The 26,537-nt window shown below is 38.5% G+C and overlaps 1 protein-coding gene across 5 annotated transcripts in view; it reads left to right on the top strand.

Annotated features, from left to right (window-relative positions):
* The first annotated feature begins 5,787 nt into the window (after positions 1-5,787).
* Positions 5,788-26,537, top strand: part of kif21b (kinesin family member 21B) — a 74,368-nt gene continuing 53,618 nt past the window's right edge. For 4 of the 5 annotated variants that reach the window (XM_026242460.1, XM_026242458.1, XM_026242459.1 and 1 more), the window contains exon 1: positions 5,789-6,175. In XM_026242460.1, the coding sequence (XP_026098245.1) occupies positions 6,135-6,175 (41 nt within the window). In that variant the 5' untranslated portion in view covers positions 5,789-6,134. Of the gene's footprint in view, positions 6,176-26,537 lie in introns of all 5 variants that reach the window. The other variant, XM_026242457.1, reaches the window with a different exon arrangement.

Here is a 26,537-nt window from a genome sequence, read left to right as displayed (position 1 = left end):
GACTAAACTACTGACTATTATTAGAGAAAAGAGAGTTTTTTGACCCTCAATATGTCTGTTGTGGAAGTAAGTTTGACGAGTGGGTATGCATTTCTGTGAAAAGTTCGGAGTGCTTTAGCGAATATACAAAAATAGCCTACACAAAGTCTTTAAACAGTAGCTTAAAAGACGTTCAACTTTTTTAAAAACGCGACTATATGTGGACTTTAAAATATTATGGAAGGTGGATGGGGTCAAAAATCTTTAAACCTGAATGCGCAAAATTTGACAGTGTACGAATTAGTCTATTTGTCTGCGTTAACGCAGGAATTTAATGCGGGTGAGAGAAAAAACAACAACATACATACAAAATGTACAAATATGTTTTACTACACTTTTACATCACATGTCTTCGTGATGCAAATTTACAGGGCACAGTACACTGAATTTGACATTTGAATCGTCTCCTTTATTTATTTGCATACGTATGTATGAAAAATGCCTCTGATGTAAATGCAAGTCAAATTAACCATAAATGTAGCATGAACATCCCTTAAAGAAAAATTAAGGTCCAGTTCCATGAGGAAAAAAATTCTATTTTCTGTAACGTCGCTATGCGTAGAGCTCAGAAGTCAAATTTCAGCTCAGCATGAACTTGAACATGAGCAAAAACTGCATGGGGAACTTTTTCACCCTTGCACAAAACTATTTCCTATTGAGATACATAGAATTTGACCTCAACATTTCTCAGAGTAGAAGTTAATGTGATTATATTTTGCCACATGACATTATAAGAACATTATTCTTGGGTTTAAATTCGACACTTATGAAAGCCGTTTTGAGTTTTTTCCAACGACAATGCCCTGCATCTCTGTTTTTTTTTTTTTGTGTGTGTGTGTGTAAACATGACCATATTTGTGTGAATACAACTAACACACTGCAACACTAGAGACCTACAGCACATTCAATCAGACAGTGTCATCCCCTGGTCCTTTACTGTGCGCTCTCTCTACAGTGTGGCCAGACAGCTGCTGTCCATGAGTGAGACGTACTTACAGTAACGAGCACTTCACCAGCAGTATTCTCTTAAGGATTTGACCCCTCGTGTTTCAAGGTCCTTTACTGTAACCCAGTCTGCTGATGCCTTTTAATGAAATCTTTATTGTTTACAATCAGAGATCATAAGAAGAGTCGTGTTCCCTCGTGGCTTCAGGCAGATGCTCATCCCGTGGTGTGTTTCGCCCTCAGGTTTGTCTATTCACAGCACTTTGTGGACATCCCAAATGATAGCCTTTTTCGTTGTCAGGACATGGGCTCTATTTATCTTTTTAAAACCGTTCCCATGGAAACAGAGTGCCAAATGCTCAAACTGTATCTCGCACGATTCTGGTGCAAGATCAATAGGCCCTTCCTCCAAAATGCAAGGCTGTATTTTGCATTAATTAATGACCAGCTGACTGCATAAATCACATATTATGACACATTTATGATTTACTATGTTTCACAGACAGTGTTACTTAACTGGGCTTGGTTTGTATTGCTTATTTCATGGATGGTCTTTCTTGTCGACATGTGCGCTCATGTGGTTTCAAGTGGTCTAGTTTAGGCTTGTCTGCTCTTTTTACCCGTCCAAGACAAAAGAAATCCCTCCCTTTCTGCTCCGCCGTGACCTTACTGTCATCCCCTTCACACACCAGGCTTTTCTGTCCGTCATGTGGCATGAACACTATCAATAACTGTGTCAGTGGGGCATCTCCCATAGGCTGTGCTCAACCCCACCACCCTGAACCCAAACCAGCGGGGGTGGAGGGAAACTGCACGCGACACAGAATGGAGGCCCCCAGAAGAGACCCTCTTTTGACCACCAGACCGCCCCGACTATTGACTTCCTCCTCAGCCAACTGTGCATTCATCACACCATCTTTGCCTTTGTCAACATTCGATGGGGTAATTATTCCCCTCCTTCATGAAAACCAGACGCCATTTGTTACACAGAACAAGCAACTGATTAGCAGGGCAGGCTAATAAAAACACAGCTAATTTATTATTATTACACAGCTAACAAACATAAATTGTGAACGTTGGAATATTATAAGCTACCTGGGAACACATTATTAGCTTTTAAAGCTTGCCTCATGAATATTAATCAGGTGGCCTTACATTCATCCAGTAGTCATCCAGTAGTACTTTCAGTTCATTTAAAACATCTAAACTTTATCTTTAATATTAAATAACACATACTTTTATAATTATAATCGAGGACTTATGTCTTTTAGTCGTATTTAGAGGTAAAGGTACTTATTTGAACTACAACAAAAGCCCAGACAGATTTAAAAATACTATCGTTTGAAGTTAAATTCTTAATTTGACAATATTACAAGATGAAAACAGTGGACTTTCTTTAAGCACGCATAATTTCATTAATATTACATTATCTAAAAAATAAAAAATATATATTTACATTTATGATTTTGAGTACCGTACAGAAGCACATTCAATACAATTAAGCAGACTTTTTTTCAGACTTTTTTTCCAAAAGGGATAGTTCACCAAAAAATGTGCACCAAATTACCCAGGCTGGAGCACGAAGTTTACTAGTCTAACATGAAAAGTGAACTTGTAAAATTGTGTCTGTATATTCCTACAGTAGAATGGTGATGGAAATTCAGTTTACTCAATTTGCCTTCTTTGTTCCAAACATGTGTGATTTTCTTTATTCTGTGGAACATTAAAGAGGTCTTTTCTGACCAAAACTGTTCTTCTGTGTACTGTAGAAGAAAAAAAAGGTATGAAGGTTTGGAAAAAAGGAGGATGAGTAACTCTTATCACTCTGTTTACTGTAGAAACACAGAGAGTCAGCATGTTGCAAGCTGACTTTCATATTAGACCAGATCAAGTGAACACTGGGCTCTAACCTGTGCGCTCTGGCAAGCCTCTTCCCACACAGATGGTGATGTTGCTGGGGGGAGGATGCATGTAATTTGGCGATGGATGAGGGAGTCTGTATGTCATTGTGTGTGTTTTGTGTGTAGCCTAGGGGCACAGACACACACATACACAGAAGACTGACCTAGATGAAGTCAGAGCTGTCAGCTGACTCTGTGCCTGGCCGTTCCCTCGCTCTCTACCCAAATGTGCGGCTGTATTCACAAGATAGAAACAGACATGGACTACTGTTAATCAGCCCTCCACACTCCACACACGCACACACACACGCACACACATGCATGCACAGAAAGAGTCAACCGCAGCGCTTCGCGCCTGGCTATTGTATGGAAGCTTTTGTCTGATGTGGGGTGTCCATTAGACTGAAGTGTGCTGGGATCTTTTAAATACACACACAAGCCTTGTCATCAAAAACTCTACTGCAAATTTAATTCACATTCATCTGCACAGTGCATAGTTGAATGAATCGGTAATAGTCCCTTGGTAACTCATAGGCAGATATGAGTTTGCAAAAACTGAATGCATAATAATATTCATTTTCAAAAAGCAGAAAAGGATGATTAAATAACGTGAAATTGAATCAGCTTATAACCACAAAACTAAATATAGCGAAAGCTGCTTGTTCCTGTAAGTACATAAAGGAGACTGCACAAAAGGGATTATGGAAACATCAAAGAAAATGAAAATGCGCATTACGTTCTGCGTCATTCTACTGTAGGTCTGTCAGTTTCTGCTTTGGTGGTCAGAGATATCATTCTGAATGTGTGTGTGTGTGTGTGTGTGTGTGTGTGTGTATATATATATATATATATATATACAACTTGCTTTTTAATATACACATATATATACACACACACATACACACATTCAGAATGCATATACATTCAGTATGTATTTATAAGAAAACACATACAAATTAAGCATATAAACACACACATGTGTGTGTGTGTGTGTTTGGGTGCTTTCTTTTGCCTTTGATTTGTTATAGAGAATATCTTACACTATGCTTTTTTAAAAGTAGATTTGTCTTAAAAGCTGATTAATTATGACAAAATTAGGGTTAAAGGTGGAAGTTGAAAGCCTGTATTCATATTTAAGGAGGCCTTTTCAAACACATCGGCGTACTCAAACTGAGATTATGTCCTGGCTTTAACACAAAAACAATCCTCCCCTGAGTCTCTAAAATAGCATCATGTGATGTTTTAAACCTCCAAGTGTGGTAGATTCATATGCATGCCCTGAATAACACTTACATAAGTGAATAATCCAGAAGACGGGTTTTCAAGGATATTCTTAATCATTCGCTTCCTTTCAGATGTCATTTATAATGATTATGCGATTGATCGGATACAATGTTAATCCTATAAACGGTTTTGCCATTTGTTTGAATGAGTTCAGAATCCCTCTTATATGCTTTGGATTGTGGGTGGCTTCCATGCATAATGCAACATGCGTTAATTTATATGAAACAGCTTTTTTATGTTTTCCAGGACTGCAACCGATCCTTCCACAGGAGAAATCCTCATGGGGATCTGGTGTTCTTGTGATATTATTTAGTGGTGATTTGGACAAAGTGCTGTTCCTCAACTCAGAAAAACTGCTAAAGTTTTGTAATGCTTCCATTACAGCGGTTTCATTGTGTTGGACTGAAGTTACAAGCTCAAACAACTGCATTTGGTTTCTATTTAAGGAGGCTTTCATGTTTCCAGTCTTGTAAATTTTTTTATTAAATGATATGAAGCATGCTTTTGTTCCTCACAATTGTCTGCGACTCTTTAAACTGATACAATTTATGGTTCTAGTTTTACTGCAGAAGTAAACTTTTATAACTTTCTCTGTGTTTCTCAACTGTTTACAGAGCACAAGCATGCATGTAATTATGCTAATATATATATATATATATATATATATATATTTTTTTTTTCTGTATTTTGTTTTGCCTTTGCTCTCTTGTGTATAATATGTGACGAATGGAGATTTGTAAATAATGCCCCTTGTACCCAGAGCTATTCCACGTGTGCAGCCTTTAGATGTGTTTCAGTTATGACTTTCGTTTTACGAACAAATCTTTTGAGCCGATTCTTTTTAATGACTCAGTTGAACCGATTCGCAATTTGTCTACTGACACGGTCCAAAAATCGGCCTACATCATTCACAGCATTTCAATCTTCTCCAATTTTGTCTGGTTTGAGCACAAAGCCTCGTATGTCCTTTCTCATTTTATAAGGCTCTAAATGCACAATATTAAATCTTATTTTTTTCACACTTTTGCATAATTTGACAGTCGCATCTTGACTGCACGATGAAGGCTACAATAAAGTATGTTTATTTGTTTTCTTACAAATCGCGTGTCCCATATTTCATTGTGACTATTTAGAAAAGAAAGAAAAAAAAGGTTGTGATGGAAATAACACCACAACAGTAAGACAGTAGGCCCAATTTCTGTAAAAAATGAACAAATAAGTTTCACGCAAGTAATGACACGTTACGTTCACTTCACAGTTTTAAACAATAATGATTAAATATTACTTACACTGTTTTAAACAATAATTAATAAGTATTAATAACAGTAAGTAATAATTAGCAGAAACACATTTACATAACTAAAATAACATGTTAAATTATTTCTCAGTAGCTAACCTATGTAGGTTATCAAACGGATCGCAGAATAATTTTTCAAGGTTTGGGAAAATGAATCGGATTGCCCAACGCAATGTTCAGATGTGTCGATTGAAGTTTGGTTTAATCTATGACTGCTGTAATCTGCCGCTGAGCTCTAATTGGTCAATTATGTCTATATGTGGGCGGGAACAGCACTACGTGTGGTCGGGAGGCGTGTCAATCATCTGCGTATGGACACGCCCACCGCTCTCTCTCAGTGAGCGCCTTCATTGAACGCGCGAGGACGCAGACGCTGTGCGTGCTTTCGGAGGTACACTCGCACGTATGACAGGATACAGACTCGAAGGAAGAAAATATGCCAATCTCCGTCATCTTTCATGCGATGTATACACCGCTCTGCTGATTTTAGCAGTATTGTAGAGGTGAGCCGCGATGTCTGGCTGCCTAACGCTGATTGACGGACCGGATCGGTGGCGCGCGTGTTAACGCACAACGGTGTTTTCAGCTCGTGCGTAAACTTTGCAAGAACTTTGAGGCATCAAATCTCTTCCCATTTTGACGGGCGAGGTGAAACGGCAGCACAAAGCATGGCGACACAAAACGACTGCTCTGTCAAGGTCTCTTTAAGGTAAGCCCGACTGTCAGAATCTGCCCTCTGTACCTCAGTGCAACCATCATTTCCCATTGTTTGTAGTGCAACACACTCTTCGTTTTATTTTATATTCTTTGTTGATCTTACACTGTTTATTTACATCCGCAACAGAGAGTTTATAGGACAAACAGGGCTGTTGCAGTTCTCTGGGTGTGGGCTGCGCTAGGTAAGACCCTGGTGATAGTGTGGGTACATGCACATAGATGCAATATTGCAACCGGTTGAGAGTAAAATCGCTTTCAAGTACCAAACACACAGCTGTGCTCGATAGGTATAGTTGAATGTGCCGCTACATACATGCCATATACATGTTACATGCATGCATAATAACATGCATAACGCATATCGAGACAGAAGTTATATTAAGGTCTTGCTTGTGTTCGTGCAGGTGTATTGCAAAGTGCATTTCATTGCATTATGAGTTTTGCATAACTGCTGAAGGGCATCAGATGATGCAGGAATGTCTGCAAGGTGATAATGGCACAAAGACGCGTGCGCGCTCCCTCTCAGTGTCCTTATTTCCTTTGTTAAAACTCCACATTAGGGATTAAATCGCTGTAGATCGATTCGCGTCCATCTGCAGTGATCATCAGAATTGCCAATCACATTAATGTGATTATTCACTGGCGGTGAGCTCGTAAATTGAAGCGCGTGTCATTAGTCTGGAGCGGTGAGTAGCATGACTGGAGGCGGTGGTCTAAGCATTGTCTGGATCCTCCTTAGATCAGACTGATGGAAGAAGATCGAGATCAAATCAACTGTCTGGGTGTGTTATATCCCAGTAGTCCCGTTTTCTTGCAGTAAGCTCTCTGGTGAGCATGGATGGGTTTTCTGTTCTAAAAGACCAATTGGACCTGCTGGTGCAGTTATAAAGTGGGTCTTTTGTGTTGTCCAGTATTAGGAAGTGTGACTGCAGGTGCATGCTTGATTTTTAATGCAACGCTTGCACAGTGAGCGTGCTTTACTGTGGCAGCTGCTCACACCTTCAGATGGGAGGGGGAGCATTACATTAATGAATGAAGTGTTCCGCTGAGCATCAAAAAGTCAGACTGTTATTTAAAGCTACTGTATACAAACATTCAATGGGTGGTCAAGCATCACTGTTAGTATTGCACACGGTTAACATAAAGGGGTGTTCACCCTGGCAGCGGTGTGCAATGACAGAGTGACCAAAAGTCATCCGTTTTCAGTGATAATTGGCAACATTCTAGAAAAGTCTGGATCAAAAGCCAAAATTAGTAACCCACCACCAGAGGAGTTATTGCAGAGGCACCTTGAAGAAGCATAACGCTTAATATAGCAATTCTAGAAAATCAGATTAAGGTTGCTCTTGTTGTTGCTGCGACTCAAGTGCAACCAAGCACATTTGTATGCACATTGTATGAAAGTTGGCTCAAATTATCAAACTGAATGGAGGGATTTCTAGACTGAGGGCAAACGTTTAGAGTCTGCATCAATCAACACAAGTCACTTCCGTCAGTTCGCTTGCCCATTGAGTCTTAATGGTTGATGGTAGATGAACTTGGCTTGCTGTTCTTGAACGAGGCTCGATCCTGAGGTTTGGCTTGAGATCTGAATGCTACAGTATTACATAAAGAAAAATATTGGGATCGGGGAGGGATGCTAGAAGAACTGCTGGGACGTCTCAGTGACTGCTGCTTCTGTACGATTGAAAAGACTGAATGATTATGCTGCACACAAATGAATGAAATTGAAATTCACTAAATTTTGAAAATGCACATTACTGATCTTATTGTGAAAGATTCATCCATGCACATTTCATTCATTTAATTGCAGTATCATAACTCCGTGAAATGACAAGACTTCTCTCAAACTTCTCCAATCATTTTCTCTGCATAAACCCCACCCCATTAGAAAACATGTCTGGCATTCATTATTATGAGGTTAAGTGTAAACCAAGCATAATTAGTCACCCATTAATATTATTTTTGTTACATAAAGGGAATCATGAAAGTGGAGTGAATAGCTTTATGGCATTCATTAAAAACTTGCTTTCTGTTTACCGAAGTCTAAATATAAATTATAGATGTATGATATTATTTATACTATAGATGAGCGTTTGCATTATGTTTCAAATCGACACGAACCACAATCCTTCCAACGTCACAACATCTTTTTGTATCATCTAGAATTCTGAGTTTCCCACTTGTAAATACAACTTTGTTTGGTCATTTATGTGCTCAGAACTTGTAATTATGAATTACGTAAGATCCGCCTCCATCCAATCAACAGCCAATGAATTAATCAGTACTTGCCCTTCTTTTTTCTTCTTTTCTTTTCTTGGGTGAACATCACAATACAAAGGTAAAATCTGTTGTTATGTCCATTACATCAAGACAAGTTGAGAAAAAATTAACCAAACACATTTCCTCTAAAGTTGACAGAATATCAAACATGTTGGTTAACTAGATGAAATTTGTGAAATTTGTCAACCTCAACTAGCCAAAGTCCACAGACTGATTGGACTCGTCCCAATGGCTGTCATATGAAAACTCTTGGGGAGCAACACATTTTTGTGTCAATTCAAAACTAAGAAGCAGTGAAATCCTCAAAATTCCATTTATTTCATCATTGGCAGTTGTTTTTTGGAAGAGCCATTGGCTAAGCGCAGGCAGGATGTGACTGGGCTGAAACGGTGAGAGATTGAGGACATCAGCCAATCAGAATCCTCCCTGATGTCCACTTTAACGACACAAGATGAGACGATGGATCTTAATTTCAGAAGTTCTTTCTAGATGAGATCCCTACCAGTAGCCTAATATACTGTGTTGCGAGTGATTCTGCATTTACAGTACGTCACGTCATTACTGTCATTTGGGAAAGGAACTACTTCCTCATGATTATTACTGAGAAGCAAAATGTCCTTGCCATGGTGAGAATGTGACCTCAGCGTAGCAAGCTCAGCGTCACTTCTCATGAGTTGACCCTTTTTCTACCTCATTTCCTCTTAATCACCATCGAAGCCTGTAGTTGAGAGATTGATTTTGTTTGTGCCTCTGTGGGTGGGAGTTTGCATCTTTATTGTGTGTGTGTGTGTGTGTGTGTGTGTGTGTTGTCGCATTGGTGTATGTCATCTGCAGGCCATCTTTCCTCGCCTCCACCCTTCTGGTGTAGACAAGCGAGACGTTCTCCAGGAGTGTTGACTCAACAGCGCTGCTATAATTAGAAACAAAGCAAAAATTTGTTCTGTTGATGATTTTCTTGCCTGATAAAAGAAGGTTATCCATATTGTGGCGGCAGGCTGTGTGTAGTTGGAGGGGTCTCTTAGAAATCCCTTCGGGGTCTCGAGATAACACGTCTGATGATTTCATATTTATGGGAATCTTCTAACATCACTAGTTTTTAGAAATGTTCTCTTTTCTCCATGGACAGATAAGTGCCTGCATGTGACGGTTTGAGAAATGCATGATCTGTATTTGTGTTCAGTCTGCTTTCTACTGACATGGCTTGATCTTTTCTCCAGGGGCTGGCTGAGAATGCAGGGGTTTGTGGGGGGATCATGTTAATAGTTGAGGCTCCTGGGAACTAGATCCATAATTGCCTCGTTTATGAGAATAGCTCCCTCCAAGACTTTAGTGTAAAGTGTTTTGGGGCTTTTAAGATCCTTGGCGTCCCCAGGAGTTACATGGTAGAGGTGATCACTAGGTCAGTGACGAATCACAGTGAGAAGAAAAGTCTTTTAAAAGTCCAGTCACCAAGTTCTTAGAAATGCCCTCTTCGTACACATGTTGGTTCCACGTGGTCTAAAAAAAAAACGTAAATTTATTTATTTTATAGATTTGTTTTATTTTAATTTATGCATTTATTAATGGTGTGTATATATATATATATTTTATTTAACTATTTTATTTATTTTAAGTTTGTTATATAATATAATATAATATTTAAAAAGGTAAAAAGTGTCAAAAATTATTTATTAATTCATAAATATCTTTGGTTTTGTGGAGACTCACCTCATGGCATTTTACAAACCTTCACAGATTTTTAAGTAACTTCATTGACCTCATTAATTCAATTTGAACAAATCTGCTTCACTTCTTTTTGAAAAAAAAAAAAAACATAAAGTAATATGCCTAACTACTTTTCTTTTAAATAATATAATTCTTCTAATGAGGTTTTTTTCTTCAACATAATTATTTCTTCATTAGCATAACATCAGAACAGTTTTAACACCCTGACATTTAAACATTTAATGCCCTTCAAAGATCGGAATTAAATTTAATTCAGCATTTTAAAACATTTAAATCTTTGCATGTATCATGTAGGGTGCGCGATAAATATCGTCCGGACGATATTTATCGCGCATCCCTAGTATCATGTACATGTATGTATCAAGTACCTTCGCGTCGGGGTCCTGATCTCCCTGTCGAGGGGTATTCTGCGATAACAACCGACTGGATGTACATTATCCCTTACTTCAGGAACCTGCTCAATGCAAGTTGAATACACTATATGTGTACTGCTCTCTGTTCTGTGTAAAGGTGGCCTGCTGATAACCTGTGTAGTAACCCTGATGTTGTATTGACAAAGTGTGGGCCTTTTCTCTGGTTTTGAGGAGAATATGGAAAGGGGTTTGGTTTATGTAGTTGGAAATTTCAGTTAAGCTGCACTTGCTGTAATGACCGGTTAAGCCTGCTGCAGATAAAGTCCGCAAGTTGAGGATTCATTTAGTTACACAAAAATGTACAAAACGGCCTAAATCGTTTTTGCTGCTGAGGGAAGCAGCTTCTTTAGTTCTTACTTGAAAGTGCTTACTAATATTATGACTTCCTGAACATGCCACATGAGCTGTACCTTCCTTTGTCGATCTCTGTTTCTTCACTTCCTGATGTAATATTTAGGGATGGGTGGAGTCCTGTGATTTGAAAGCTCACAAACAAAGCATGCACCAGCCGGCATTTTTGTGAACCGACCATGTCATCATCACACGCACCTGGCTGCACGACACTCGCTTAAATTAAAGACCCTCATTGCATGCGAAGTTGCGAAAATCTCACTATGACAATCCTTCCTGCAGTTTCCACAGGAAATCGTTTGCCATGCAAGGCAGTAGACTATGTGCAGCTGAGCACGTTAAGTTCGACGCACTGCACAGGAAGTGATAGCCGGGGGGGTCAGAGTCTCAGTTTCTGGAAGCCAGGAAGACGTGCTATTAAATGCACCCAGTAGTCAGTTTGCCTTGGGGCTTCGCTTTAAAACCTCTTCCAGACCCTCCGACCCTGATTCACTGACATGAGAGCATCAATTGATAATGTCTCTCTCTCTGAGTGAATTAGACGCTGTTCTGGTAGACATCGACGCAAGAAAAGGCCGGTTGTGTTTCAGATGAAAAGGGGAAGAGGCTTGGAGGGAGGCGGCGAGAGAAAGATAGCGAGAGGGCAAGAGAAAACAGGAAGTGTCTTTTTCTCTTTCAGTGTCAAAGGGCTGCATAGCAAAGTCAACGTTAGCTGTTGTGGAAACATACAGAGAGAGGCATTTATTAATTATTTGCGTGTGATGGGTCACACTGTGTTTTGTGGACTCTAATAAACAGCTGTGTGTCACAATCTTTCACACAGAGAAATATCATTGAAATACACTACAAGACTTTTTTATTGTGTTGATTTGTTAGTTGTTCCTGTGGCTCAAGTGGTAGAGCATTGTTTTAGCAGCGCAAGGTTGTGGGTTCGATTCCCAGGGAACACATGTTAGGTAAAAAATGTTAGGATGTTTGGATAAAAGCGTCTGCTAAATGCATAAAGTGTATGCATAAGTGTAATTTTAAGACTCTAGGCATCAAACACTTCCAATTGGAAAAACTGGCCATCATACAATAAACGACTGAGAAACATACTCTAGCAGACGTCATCAGATGTTCTTAACAAAGCGTAAGGGATGTTATTAAAAGGATAGAACGGTTCCTTTAAGAGAGATTAATTGTTGTAAAATGTGTTAATGCAAAGCTGAGGGATTTGTGTGTGTACTTTTACCTTGTTACCAAACTTTAATTGGGTTTAAGGGAGCACGGCATAAGTTATTCCCAGCGTAACATGTTTAATCTTAGTTGGGAAATAATTAACCTAGAGGATATTTCTGAACTTTTTGCTCTTATTCCAATTTCAGCAAAGGTTTAGGAAACTTCCAAAGGGCTTTTCTGAGGTACACATAGATGGGCTATTTTTCCTTCTTCATGCTCCGCTAGACTCTCTTGGTTGTCCAAGGACCACCGAGCGCAGCCCCCTTGCTAAGATGCTGGACCGCTTTCAGGACGAGCTTGTACCCTGGCCTTTGAAATCAGACTGACCCCCTGCCACCCTCTCCAGCCACCAGCCCCTCCCACAGTCTGGCTTTTCTCTCATGAATTGTGGGACAATTAAGTGAATAGTTTTCTGGTTTTGGACCTTTTGCGCCGGTCCTTCAGTAACTCCTTTCATAACAGAGCCAGGGCCGGGACAGTCACCCAGGGTTTGGAGCATCCGGGAGCTTCTGGACATTGCACAGCTTGTAAACTACAGAAAAGAAGTTGTTTAACGGATCTAAGGGACCAGCTGGTGATAAGGTATCTTAAGCTGTAAGGAGCTTAAATAGGTCCTGGGGTCTCTGCTGAAATAGCTTTCGCTTCCTTATTAGTGGCAGCATTTAAGGCAAGCGTTATTGCTCATTAAATGCGTATATCTTCAACACTATTTGAGCTTCAGACTCCGATTGATGAATAGAGTTGTGTCTAAGCAGTCAGACTTTGATTTTAACCTGACTTTGATTTACACTCGCGTTTGGATTTAAGATTATTTTATTAATGTTTTTTATAAAAGAAGTCTCCTACACTTGCCAAGATTTAATAAAAGATTTAATTTTTAGTCCTGTGATGCAAAGCTAAATTTTCAGCATCGTAGTCACATACTCTTTAGTGTCACATGATCCCTCAGAAATCATTCTAACATGCTGATTTGGTGCTCAAGAAACATTTCAGATCAACAGTTGTACTGATTATTATTTTTTTTAAAGCATTTATTTATAGTTTATTTTTGTTTTATAGTTTACAGTGTTTACTAGAAATATTTTGTAACACGTTAATGCATTTACTATCACTTTTAGACCTTGCATCCTTTTGTAATAAAAGTATGCATTCCTAAAAATAATAATCACACTTACCCCAAAACAATGAACAGCATTGTAAAAAAAACAACAACTTTAGAACCATTTCTAATACTGACAACATCTTAGTACTGTGTTAGTAAGTTTGCATGGCCAAACATCACAGAAGACTAAACATGTAGTTTTCTTTGTATGTTTTGCAAAATGTTAAATGTTATCATAAACCGTCAAAAGGTGCAGATTGATTTACCATTCGGTGAAATTTCGTATACAGCTATGAGCCAAAATCCAGTATATCAATCATGTATTATACACAGTTTTGCCACCTTGACCAACAGAATGCTGCTTGGTTTGAAAGGGACTTCTGTGTTCGGTGCTCCATGCATCTTTGACAATAAAATAATTCTGGCTATTATTATTATTATGATTCTTTTTATCATAACTTGGATATTATTCAGTATGTTACTGAATTGGTTGTGCTGTGTGGCATTTTGCAGTGGACTTGTGTCATGCTTCCCTTGAGTCACTGTGACAGACCCGAATGCAAAACAGCATGCATCTGTGCATGCAGGTGTTTACTCCTGTAAGACACACACACACCTGCTTACAAGAAGCTTTAGATGGCATATAGCTTGCCCAGCTCAGGGAGTAGCACATCACGTCTGATTCACTCACCCAGGTTGGGTCACGCTGAGTCGTGGACTTCTGTCTGGCCCGGCAAGCACCGCCGTCCTCTGGGTTAACGCTTGTTTAATTCAAGCTTGAACAGATGAATGTCACACCTATTCAGAGCTTGATTACAATATGACTGTTAATGCTCATCATGTTATTTAAAGGTAATGAACTGATGAATACAATTACTTAGAAGTGACCTTTTAAAAGAGCCTGCTTGCATGAATAGGATATGTGTGCTGCTTATGTGTACCACACAATAAGCTCTCATTCCCACACGCACTCGGTGTCGCTCCCAGCTGCGATCACTGGACCGTCTGACCTTGAAATGGGTGTTGAGAGAAAAGAGACTGAGACGAGCCTCTAGATATCCAGCGATGTGCCAAAATCACTCTTTTAAAACCCTACATCTGCATGAACGTGTGTCTGAGTTTTGACTGTAATATCAGTGTATTGGACAACTGCATGCTATCTGCTTAGTATTAAAATTGCATGTGAAACATTAGTATTATTAGTGCTGTCAAAATATTAATTGTGATTAATTGCATCCAAAATAAAAGTTTCTCTTTACATAATGTGTGTGTGTGTGTATGTATATAACATATATGTTTTTAAATATATACGTGTATGTGTATTGATATGTACATAATAAATATACACGCATATATTATGTAAACAAACTATTTTATTTTATATAATTAATAGTTTTACAGCACTTATTATACAACTTTAAAAGGCTCAAATGATGTTTTTTTTTAAAGGTTATTTTGTGTAGTTGCTGTAACAGAATATGTTGACATGCTGTAATGTCCAAAAAACACATTATTTTCAAATACTGTACATTATTGTAGGTCCTCTATGCCCCGCCTCTCTCAAATGCATAGTTTTCTACAAAGTCCCTCCTTCTGACAAGCACAGTCTGCTCTGATTGGCCAACTGACAGAGTGCGTTGTGATTGGCCGAACACCGCAAGCACTTGTTGGAAATGTAACGCCCCTTTCCATAATCGCAAGCTTCATCTTTAAAAATAAATGTAAAGACAGTTAAAAATGTCTTTTAGTTTTCCCATCAGTTCAATCCTGAAAGGGGAACAGAATGGTGTGACAGACACCGTGATGAAACTTGTATGTGTTTGCAGTACACCAGCCACGGACGGTTAACACGGCTGACTCCACTGTGTGACTCTCCCAACCCATACACACACACACACACACGCAACATGCAAAACTCTGCACTTGAACATTCAATAGCAAATACTTCAATTAATAACAAAACATACTTGCAGTAAATGATTCAGAAGCAGCAGATTGTCGTAGCTAAGTCAGAATAACACTCCAAAGAGAAAGGAATTTTTTTAAATGGCATCATATGACCCCTTTAATAATATAGATTTTTTTTTATATTTGTATGTGTGATTTTTTTTTTTTATATTTATTTATTTTATTTTATTGTTCTTTTTTTATATATATATCAGTTTAATTAAATGTATTTTTATTTAATTGTATTTAATTTAATATTTTATTGTATTTTATTTTATTTTTCCCCTCATTTGCCCCAGAATCTTTTTGTTGGTGGAACACTGTGGGATTATCATTTTACAAATGCTTCCTAATTGGACGGCTCTTCGGATGAAGATGCTGAGTAATTGTTCACCTGGTCTCCTCACTTCTGTAGCTTTGATTAAGCACACAGTTTTCATAATATTCCTGATGCCCCTGCTTTCTTATTCAGCAGAACGTTATACTGTTTTTTTTTTTTTGCTCTTCTCTTCAACCTCTCCGACTGGCCAGCGCATGACTACTTTGTGCGCAAAGCCCTTCTTAGATCTCTGTAAAGGGGGTAATCCCGTCCCGCAGGCCTTCCGGATCTCTGAACGGCCCTCTGGGAGTTCTAGTCCACACGAAAACGAGAGTTTTGGAATCCGAGCTCAGGGTCTGTGTGAATCATGAATTGGGCCTGTTGTAGATGCTTTAGAGAGTCTGCTTCACTCATCAGACTGATCACGAGGGTGAAATGGGCTCTGTGCTAATTAAGTCTTCCAGCATTGTTACAAAATCTAACGAGCCATGGCATTTGAAAGGGATAGTTCATCCCAAAAATAAAAATGGTCATGTATTCAACCTCATGTCGTTCCAAACTTGCTTGATTCGGCTACTACAAAACACATCTGAAAGGCATTTTTTATCAGTTTTTTTCCAAATAGTAAAAGTCATTGGAGTCCATAATCTCCACAAGGATTTTGTGAAGTGAAACAATCAATTTGTATAATGAAAACATCAATATTTAAGCTTCTGTTCGTTCATTTGTTCGTTCACTTTCAGATGTGTTTCAGATGTGCAATTCAAGTGAAGTGCAACTCAACAATTGATTCCGATAGAGTTTGATGTTAGCATGTTGATAATGTTAATATGATTGGAAGCCCTTAACTCTGCCACTAAATAAACCATTATTAATTGTCACAATTCAGATTTATTTTCATGCGATTGCAAGTTTTCATCTGGCAGTTCTCAGAATTGTGAGACATAAACTAGAAATTGCAAGTTACAAAGTCAGAATTGCAAACTATAAACTCTCAATTCAGACTTTTCTCAAAAGTTGTAGTTTATATCTTGCACAGCAAGTCAGTTCACTTTTCAGTCCATTTCAAACAGCTTCTCGGTGTTGGATGTTATGTAAGAGTTTACATGGATTGTATTAGTCAGCAGAGAGGTTCGCTTCACACTTTCTGTGATGCGTTTGCATGCATGTATTTTTAAACCAGATGGATTTGCATGTCTGTGCATTTGTTTTTGTGCCAGCTTTAGCCCAGGGGAGTAGCAGACGTATGTTGAGTTGAGTATGTTGAGTTATGGAGATTAAGCAATCTAACAAAGTGACTTGCGAGCGAGAGAGAATGTAGGTGCTATACCTCAAGCTTTTCAATTACACTCTCAGGCTGCCCAGTGAGACCATGTTAAAGCATTGCAGCACTATAAAGCCCCTTTAGATATGATTGTCTGCCCTTCTTCTTTGTTTCTGGGCTTAGAATATCCTGCATGACTGGCAAGTCTGTTCTGGGAAGAATGGAGCCTTGGCAATCCACACTTGCTCGTTTCCTCACCTGTTTTTCCCAGCTGCCCCTCATTTAATAAATGAGGTGGGCCAACATCCCTGCTGTGGCCCATCCTTTCACTTTCTCTCAGGTAAAGTATGGCGCAGCTGAAAATCCCAAAGTCTGCCAACATCGCAAAGGGACTGGAGAACCAAGCCAGAATCTCCTGTTTCACCATATGAAGGTTCCCCAGTGTCCGTTCCTCTGGTCCTCAGGAGCTTCATATGGCGTCTGTGGGAGCAGATGTTTGCACGCTAGGCTATTATTCACCTGCAGAGCTGCAGAGTCTCCATGCATAAGTGGATGCTACCATGACAGGGTTGAGATTGATTGGGGAAAGTAGATGCTTGGTCATGTTCATGTTAGCCACATGGCATTGAAAAAAGTCTGTGTGGCCCTTGTGAATGATACCAGGCCATGATCTGGAGCTCCATGCTCTCTGTAATATATTGTTCTGTAAATATTAATGTGATCAATAATGGGTTGCACGCATTGGGAAATGACCGGCTCAGAAAGGGAAACGCTGAGGTTCAGAGGACTCAGTGACCATTTACTGAATCATTTTTAAAACTTTGCCTGGCCTTTAGGACTCTGATGACCACAATATTGCTTTTTGTATTATTCACTGTGAAAATTTCCATTGAGACGAAATAACGACCTTTTAAAACCGATTTATGGCATTAATTATGTTTCTCTTTGTATTTATGGCCCAAAGCACTTTGAAGGGGTCACATGAACTATTATTTAAGAACAAAAGTTGGCTGTGTTTGGAATAGAGCCATGCCATATAAAATAAAGAAAATTCAGATATTTTGTCATGATTAATAATAATCATAATAATCAATAATTTTGTCATCAATAATTTTTGTCATGATTTTTAAACATGCAAAGTGATGAAAACAGGAAGATGGGAGCATATATAGAATAAAATCTGTTGACTTAAGCAAACTTTTTGCATTGTATGCTAGTGGTGATGACCATTCAAAATTGTGAAAAGTTAAATTTTCATTTATTTTTCCAAAGTTTGCATGCCTTTAACTCAAGAATTAAGAGTTACTGGGATATAACAATGGCTCCAATATTTTTTTTCTTTTCTTTTAAAATATTAATTTAGTGTACTTGTGTCCACTAATAAATGCACTCAACTGTATGTATTTGTCCAGTGTGATATAATGAAACTGAGCACTATGAACCTTCACTCCTAAGGTAATTTTATGTTTTTTATTTATTTTTTTATTTAACATAGAATTGACACTAGTATCAGTCATTCTGTCCCCTAGCTCAGTGAAACCTTTCAAAGTCATTGTTGTTACCTTTTTATTACATTATTTTTAGGATTCAAAGCTCTGAATATCTGGTTACTCTGGCTCTGAATGGATTCGTTCCCATCAGGACAGTATTGCGTTCAGTCCCTCCTTTAATGAACTGAACAACGGTTCCCCTCATTCTCTGCGTTCAAAGACGATTATCAATGCGGTGTCACCTGAGTGCTCCTGTATCAGGTTCACACATGTTTTACAATCACATGCTTGCATTGTTTTCTGTGCAGGCACCAATGTAGCAGTCAAAACAGAGCCACCTTGGTGACTCCAAAGCTCCGCTTTCTATTCATTAGCTGTCTGAGATGAACAAGAGCTTTTTATGGCCCACTCGGAGAAAAATTAGATCACCATTTACAAGCCGTTTCTCAGTATATGTCAGTCCAACAATGGGCCTGCCACTCACAACTGACAAATGACTTTCAAAAGCTTCTGAATGTATGTATTTTTCAGACCAGAAGATGGTATAAATACTTTTTAAGATATGTCCTTAGTTATTTTCAGCAAATTGTCTATGAACGGTGTGTGTTGCTTTTTGTTGATTACCACAGAAATGTATTGTATTTCATTGAAGGGGTGTTGTGGCTGGTTGCCAAGGCGTCACTTTGCAGTTGCTAAGGTCACTTGGTATTCATGCCGCTTTCATATGATTTAAAATATCCTTTTTAGATTTTTCTTTTATTATTTTTTTAATGACTTAAAAAATGTCACATGGTGTAACCATGAAGTAATTTTTTATTTATTTATTTTTTACCGTTAATATGTTGAGTGTACACATCTGTCATTATTTTCAAACTAAATGTATAAATATTTTATCATACATTATTAATTGAATTTATATGAGGTCCTTTTATTTGAACACAACAGTTAGTTGCACCACTTGACTTTGTGATTCGGCAAACTTCAGTGGTGTTTTAATCACTTGCCTATTATCTTGGACACAGAAACACTGGAAAATGAACTTGACGTGATTATGTGACACAATATCACTGTTTTCCTGAGGTATATGGATCAGAGTCTTTCTAACATGGTTTAAAACCAGCAGGAGCTAGGGTGAGTTTTCCGTTTGGTTGAATCCATTGGTCTGATAACCCATTTTCTAAAGGGCAAGAAGGACGTGCTGTTGTGTGTTTGAGGTGAAGCCTCAGACATCCTCCTCTTCCTTGAGAACACCACAAACACACTTAGTCACTCTTTTTATCTCCATTTCTCACACACACGCACATGCTGACATGCTTTACTGTTTAAATTCTTATGAATTCTTCATTGCAATGCCAAAAACTACCATATTTTTCTTCAAGTGAGATGAAACTCTACAGATGTGTGTGTGTGTGTTTTGTGCAGATAAAATCAAGGCACAGGGGCTTTTGGCAGCAGCTGTTTACACTCATCACCAAGTGTGTGTATGTCGTATGTGTGTTTTAGGGTTTTTATGCGCATGACCTGCTAATCCTAATCTCTAGAACACATTGCATCATTTGCCTGGATTTGGAGGATGTCTTCGTGACTCCGGAGAGAGAGAGAGAGAGAGAGAGGATATGGGAATCATTTTGGAGGATTGAGTTTAGGACAGAGGCAAAGATGGAGTAGAGGACAGTTTAGAGGACATAAATGATTGAGAAGCTAAAGAAATCTGTAGTAGGAGGATGAAAAGAGAGGAGGAGGTTGGTGGAAACTGTTTTGTGTGGGTGGAGGTGAGAACTGAACTGTGGGACTGGGAAGGAGATTTGACATCTGGTGTGACTATCCAACTTCAAAAAGGGGCCCTCAGGGCGACTAGAGGTCACACACACACACACACACTCATACCCCGAAACTTACATGCACAGAGTGTGAAACTAGGGCTCTTAACTAGCTCTGAGGTCTTGAGGATGCACAAACCCATGTCTCTTTCAGGTCCTGGGGGCCAGCAGAGGTCATACTCATCTGATGTTCTCCAGATGAGATGGAAACATCATGTTAGTTGGGCTCTAGGTTAACATAGGGCTGCACAATAATGTTTAAACTGATCATCAAAAATTATTGTGAAGATTATTTCTTAACTTTTCATTTGAATTGTTGCACATTCATTTAAGGACAAATTCACGAGTTCACATCTACGTGTATTAATACAGTAAGTTTATGCGTATTTGGCGTGCTGTCCGGGTGGAGGGCTCTGAGCTCGGGATGTGGCCCGAACCCAGAGTACTCCCCCCGGTTGTGGTAAGAGTAGATGGATCTATAAGGGAGGAGAAATGGGGTGGAGGAGGGATGCTGAAAACTGTCAATGAACAGAGGTAGGTTCTGCTGTTATTTATGCCTTGTCATGAGTTGATTACTGATTGGTCTCCACTTGTGTTAATCAGGTTAATGAACTGCGACTGTTCCTCCCGAACTTTGTTATAAAACAGCATTTAAAAGAATTTCAGCTTGTTTGAAGTTTTTTTTTTTTTTTAACCTCATCTAGTTTCCTATATTTCAAATGATAAGACATCATTTTTATTAGCAAATTGAAGAAACCATTACAGATCAAATTGAAGAAATATTAAAATATTAAATAAAATATTAAACCGTAAAACACAAAATTTGTACAAAAACAAAACCATGCATCATGGTTCTGTCATGAACATGTGTCTTTCAAAGACACTTAAGAGAAGAATTTGTTGAATAAAGTTTTTTTTTTTTTTTTGCACACAAAATGTATTTTCACAGTTTCATAAAATTAAGGTTGAACCAGTGATTTCACATGGACTATGTTAATAATGTCCTTTACTACTTTTCTGGGCCTTGAATGTGGTAGTTGTGTTGCTGTCGATAGGAAGGTCCGAAAGCTCTCGGATTTCATTAAAAGTATCTTCATTTGTTTTTTTTTTAAATGAACGAAGGTCTTATGGGTTTAGAACAACATGAGCGTGAGTAATTTGAAGTGAAGCTTCAAAAATTCATTTTATTACAAATTCTGTCAGCTGATTTATAGGGATGGGCGATGTCATCAAATTTGGCATCGGACGATGTCTACAGTGAAACATTGTGATGGACGGGGACATCGGTGGGGGCGGGTGGGGGTTTGGGGTGGGGTGTTGGTGAGAGGATTGGGGAAGGTGTGCCTGAAGCAGGAATCCTTATAAGGGAAAACAACTAACAATTTCTAACACCGTGTCTATACCAGATGCGATTGGTGCGGCGTGACAAAATACTATAGAACCACTGATCTATAATAGAGATTCATTATATATAGATAAGTCAATAGAACTCATTATAATCAGTGATGCTGTCAACACTGGATTCAGCGTGGCATGACACCACAAATCTCTGACAGTAAACTGCTCCTGTGCTCTATTTATGACGTGTTGACACTAATTTCAAATGATTTTTAATGGTCACTTTGTCGCGTCCAGCGTGCCACACGACAGCTTTCACGTCCGGTGTAGAGTTGAGATGACTGAGGACAATGGCAAATGATCTCAGTAACACTGACAAACATATAATCTTGTAAAATGTGTGTTAAATTACTAACGTTCCATATTATAAACAGATATGTGTGATAACAAGTCTCGAAAGTGATAGTGAAACTAAAAAGCGATCGTTCATTCAAAAAGGGGCGGGGCATCACGATACCAGCACAACATCGTGATGTCTATCAGCCACCGGTGATGCATCGTCTATTGGCCCAACCCTACTCATTTACTCACCATCATGTTGTTCCGAACCTGTGTCAGCTTCTGTTTTCTTTTGAACACACAAGGAGATATTTTGGAGAATGTTGGTAGGGCTGTGCAAAAAATCGAATGCGATTTTCATGCACATCTCATCAGTAAAGACGCTCCTTTAATTAGAAGTATATCTCCAGCACGTGTGTTCAGATCAGGGTTGCCAGGTTTTCACAACAAATCCTGCCCTGTTGCCTCTCAAAACTAGTCCAAAACTAATCGCGATTACAGGAGGTTCCCAGATTTAAAAAAAATGCTTCCCGGGGTTAAAATATAATTTTTTTTTTTTTTTTTTTTGGCCTGGTTGTCTTGGGAAAATTTGCAGTTTAGGGGCTAAATATCACGTTATTGGTATTGGGGTTGCTTCGAACCACGGACATGGAAAACAACCGCAGACTTGGCAACACTGGATCAGGTGGAGCGGCAGTTACTAAACAGAGCCGTAGTCTACCAACAACTAACACAAAATCGCTTTCAAAATCGACAAAGAATCGCCACCGATTTTAAAATCAATTTTGTGTAGATTGTCAGTGAATTATGGCTCTGTGTAGTAAATGCCAACCAATGTTGCCAAGTCTGTGGTTGTTTTTCATGTACGCGGGTCGAAGCGACAATAGCAATAAGGTGATATTTAGCACCTAAAATGCGAATTTCTCTTTATCGGGGAACCTCCTGGAAACGCGATTTTGCCTAGTTTTGGACCAGTATTGAGAAGCAACTGGGCAGGATTTGTTGTGAGAACCTGGCAACTATGATCTGAACACACGTGCTGGAGATATACTTCTAATTACAGGAAGCATCTTTACTGATGAGATGTGCATGAAAATCGTATTCGATTTTTTGCACAGCCCTAAATGTTGGTAACCAGTTGCTGGTAGCCATTGACTTCCATAGTACTTTATGGAAAAATTACAGTGAAAGTCACTGGCTACCAGCAACATGCTTCTAAATATCTTCTTTGTGTTCAAAAGATCGAAAGAAAATAAATTCATGCCAACCAGCGCACATACATATAGAATATACCGTTGCACTTTGGGCGTCCCCGAGTTTAAATCCTTACTCAAAGACCTTTTCTGATTCCCACTTTGCTTTCTGTCACTTCTACACTGTCTTATACAAATAAAGCCAAAAAAAAAAAAAAACAGTGCTGGGTAACTCATCTGGTAGATGTAGGTTCAAATCCGGCCTGCTATGTGTCTGATCAGTGATGAAGCTTTTAGGATGAAACGCTGATCTATGAAGTCATTTATGTGATGGAGCCAGGAATTAGTGTCCTTTAAATGTTGTGTTCGTGCGTCTGGCTCATACAGTCCCCAGGATTGATCAGCTTGGAAATTCTGCTGATATTTTCCTGACATCTCACGAGTTTGCCAGTGTGTGTTTGCCGTCTGCCTACACCTGTTTGCCGTGCACACACGCACACACACACACACACACACACACACACACACACACACACACACACACACACACACACACACACACACACACACAGTTACACTTTCACTGTAAGCGGATTCTGATTGTTGTCCTTGGCATGGCAGCCAAGTCTCTGTGTGTGTGTGTGTGTGTGTGTGTGTGTTTGAGGTTGAACTACAGTTTGTATTCATCTGTTAATATGCTTAAAGGGGCATATAATGAGAAATCTAATTTTCCATCATCTAATTTTGCTGGAAAAGAGCTTGATGTATTATGTGGCTTTTAGCACTCAAAACTTCCTCCTCAGTCCAAAAAGAGCATTTATTGAAATGAAACTGCAAGGATGGCTTGTTCTGAAACTTTCTGATGTAAGATTCATTCATTTACACATTTAAACTTCATTGTTAGTTGTTAACTGACAAACTATATAAAAACAATTTGCGTAACTGAAATAAAGCCAAAATAAAATCTAAATGTTACATTAATGAAGATTAGAAACCGAATTTAGGTTAATTTGAATTAATAAATTTATTAAAACAAATGAAAAACACACACACACACAAAACTACTAAAATTTTAACCAACTACATTTAATTAAAACTTAAATAAAGATATTTATATATTTAGCAAATTTCAAAATGAATAATATATATATATATATATATATATATATATATATATATATATATATATATATATATATATATATATATATATATATATATATATATATATATATATATATATATATATATATATATATATATATATAATTTTTATTATTATTATTTTTTTGGTAGTTTATCTAAACAAAGTGCCATTAAATTTTAAAATCATTTATCAGTATTCAGCCAAAAGAGTAAAAAAAAAAAAAAAAAATTATAGCATGTTTAGTCATAGGGATGGGGAAAATGTTCATGGAAAACCTAAATTATGAATGTTTGACTAAAATCATTAGTGGACCTGTGTGTAGTGTGTAGCTTTTTAATGGTGGTAGTTGTTCGTGTTTTGTCCATGGTGGATGCTGCTTGAATACAATTTTTATTTAAATTGGTAATTCAAAAGGAAACTGCATGGGAAATGAGCTTTCTATACATGTCTACGCTTCTTAGGGTTTCATGCAAATCATTCTCATTCCCCAGGCAAATGGGCCGATGGTTTAGAGAGATACTCGCTGAGAAAAGTGTGGACAGACAGTTCTGCTCCGGATGGGAGTTCAGCGCAGCTCTCCAAAGCCCTTCCTGAGCCGATATTTTCCTGTTCTTGCCGAAATCATAACATTTACACATTCAAAATGTGACAGAACAGGTAACATGTAGCATTTATGAATATGATCCTGATCTGGGGGGTTTTGAATATGAAAAGATCTGTTTATTTAGAAATGTTTTGCCGACAATCAGATCTGTCGAATGAAATCCTGGATGGGTCGCTTGGATTTTCTCACCTACAAGCTGAAGATTGTGAGTGCAGTGTTCGCTTTATCCCATTCCCATCACACAGGTGCTGAAAATGAGATAAAAGTGTGAAGTCTATTATTGGTTTGATTGGTCCTCTGGTGTTTTTTTCCACTAGACTGCTCAATGGAGTAGACGTAGTTAATCTTATCAGCCAGACGGCTGGAGTTCAGTCAATGCCACAATCAAAAGACTAAAGCGTTTGTTTTTAGGAGACTTGGAACTGCTGAATGATGAATATGACAGTAATAGGTGGCCAAACTGCGGGGTTTGTACTGATGTCATCACCTTTTTTTAGCTTGTGCTCAGAGTGTGTGAGATACACCGCTGCAGACAGTGAGCAGGGTCTTATATAAGGCTAAGCGTAATTAATTCTTTTATTTTGTTTAATTTGATCATATGTACGAATTTTACATTTGTGTATGTTTTAATTTAATAAAAAAAAATTTGTAATTAAATTTCTTTAGGCACGTTTTATATATAAAATGAAATTATCAAATACACGTACATGTGAGAATACATGCTCTTTTTTTTTTCACAATTTCTATTGAAGAGTTAGGAATAAATGTAACCACACACACACACACACACACAGCTGGGGGGTGAAATATATATACAGTATATTCTTGTTTTTACAAAGGTACTGTACAAAAGCAGATATTTTGAAAAATGTTGATAGCCAAACAGTGTTTTAACAGTTTTGGTTACTGAAGTAGAAATAGGGTCAAATTATATATCCTTCAGTGTTCAGAAAAGAGAAAGTCATACAGGTTTGGAATGATGGCAGCATTTTCATTTTTGGGTGAAAGCTTCCACATCACTTTAAGCTTGTTGCGCTTCACCGCATGGCCAAGATAAACACATATCTGTGCATATTTGGATGCCCTCCCAACATTCCTGGGCTTTGTTTTCAGGAAATTGAAGAGCGTGAGGGTACGATCGACCAGACACATGCGTGATGAAAACAGGATCTGAAAGACAGAAAAATGCAAGGATGGCCATCCAATCACCTGAGAGGACGGAGTGCCACATGAGCGCGCACACGGACACATGCACTTCAGTTTAATCCTTTCAGTACTGTATCGTCCCAGTCAATGAGGACTCTGCCGAGGTCTCTTTATCAACAAACAGTGTTTAAACTTGACTTACTGTCAGTTTTATGGAAATATTCGGTCCGATATCTTCCACTGTAATGCAAAGTCACACACACAAAAGAGCAGTTGAGTATCGCCAATTAAAGTTTATGGATGGAGAATCTCTTCTGGGCCCCGATCCAAAGGACCCAAGCCAAGAGCCATTTGACTGGCAATAAACTCTTTGTTACAACCAAGTCTTCCAAGTTTATGCGGCACTAAAAGGCCTTATGTTTATGAGTTATGAAGCGAGTAAAACGGAAGTAAAGCATGATTGTTTTGACATCATCACCTCCCCCCTCCTAATCGAATGAAAACTCTTCCTCTCATCTTTCACTCTCTCTCTGACCAGCGCCTGGAAAAACAGATCAGTGGGTCATAAGGGAGGGGCGGCAATGCAGGAAACACACCTCCATTTCCTCTCGTGATGGACCCTTTCACAGCTAAGTCACATACGTGATTGCCC

This window comes from Carassius auratus, unplaced genomic scaffold (assembly GCF_003368295.1).
Source record: "Carassius auratus strain Wakin unplaced genomic scaffold, ASM336829v1 scaf_tig00001591, whole genome shotgun sequence".
Lineage (NCBI taxonomy): Eukaryota > Metazoa > Chordata > Actinopteri > Cypriniformes > Cyprinidae > Carassius > Carassius auratus.
Note: the sequence above shows the minus strand (reverse complement) of the source record. Positions and strands in the feature narration are given on the sequence as shown.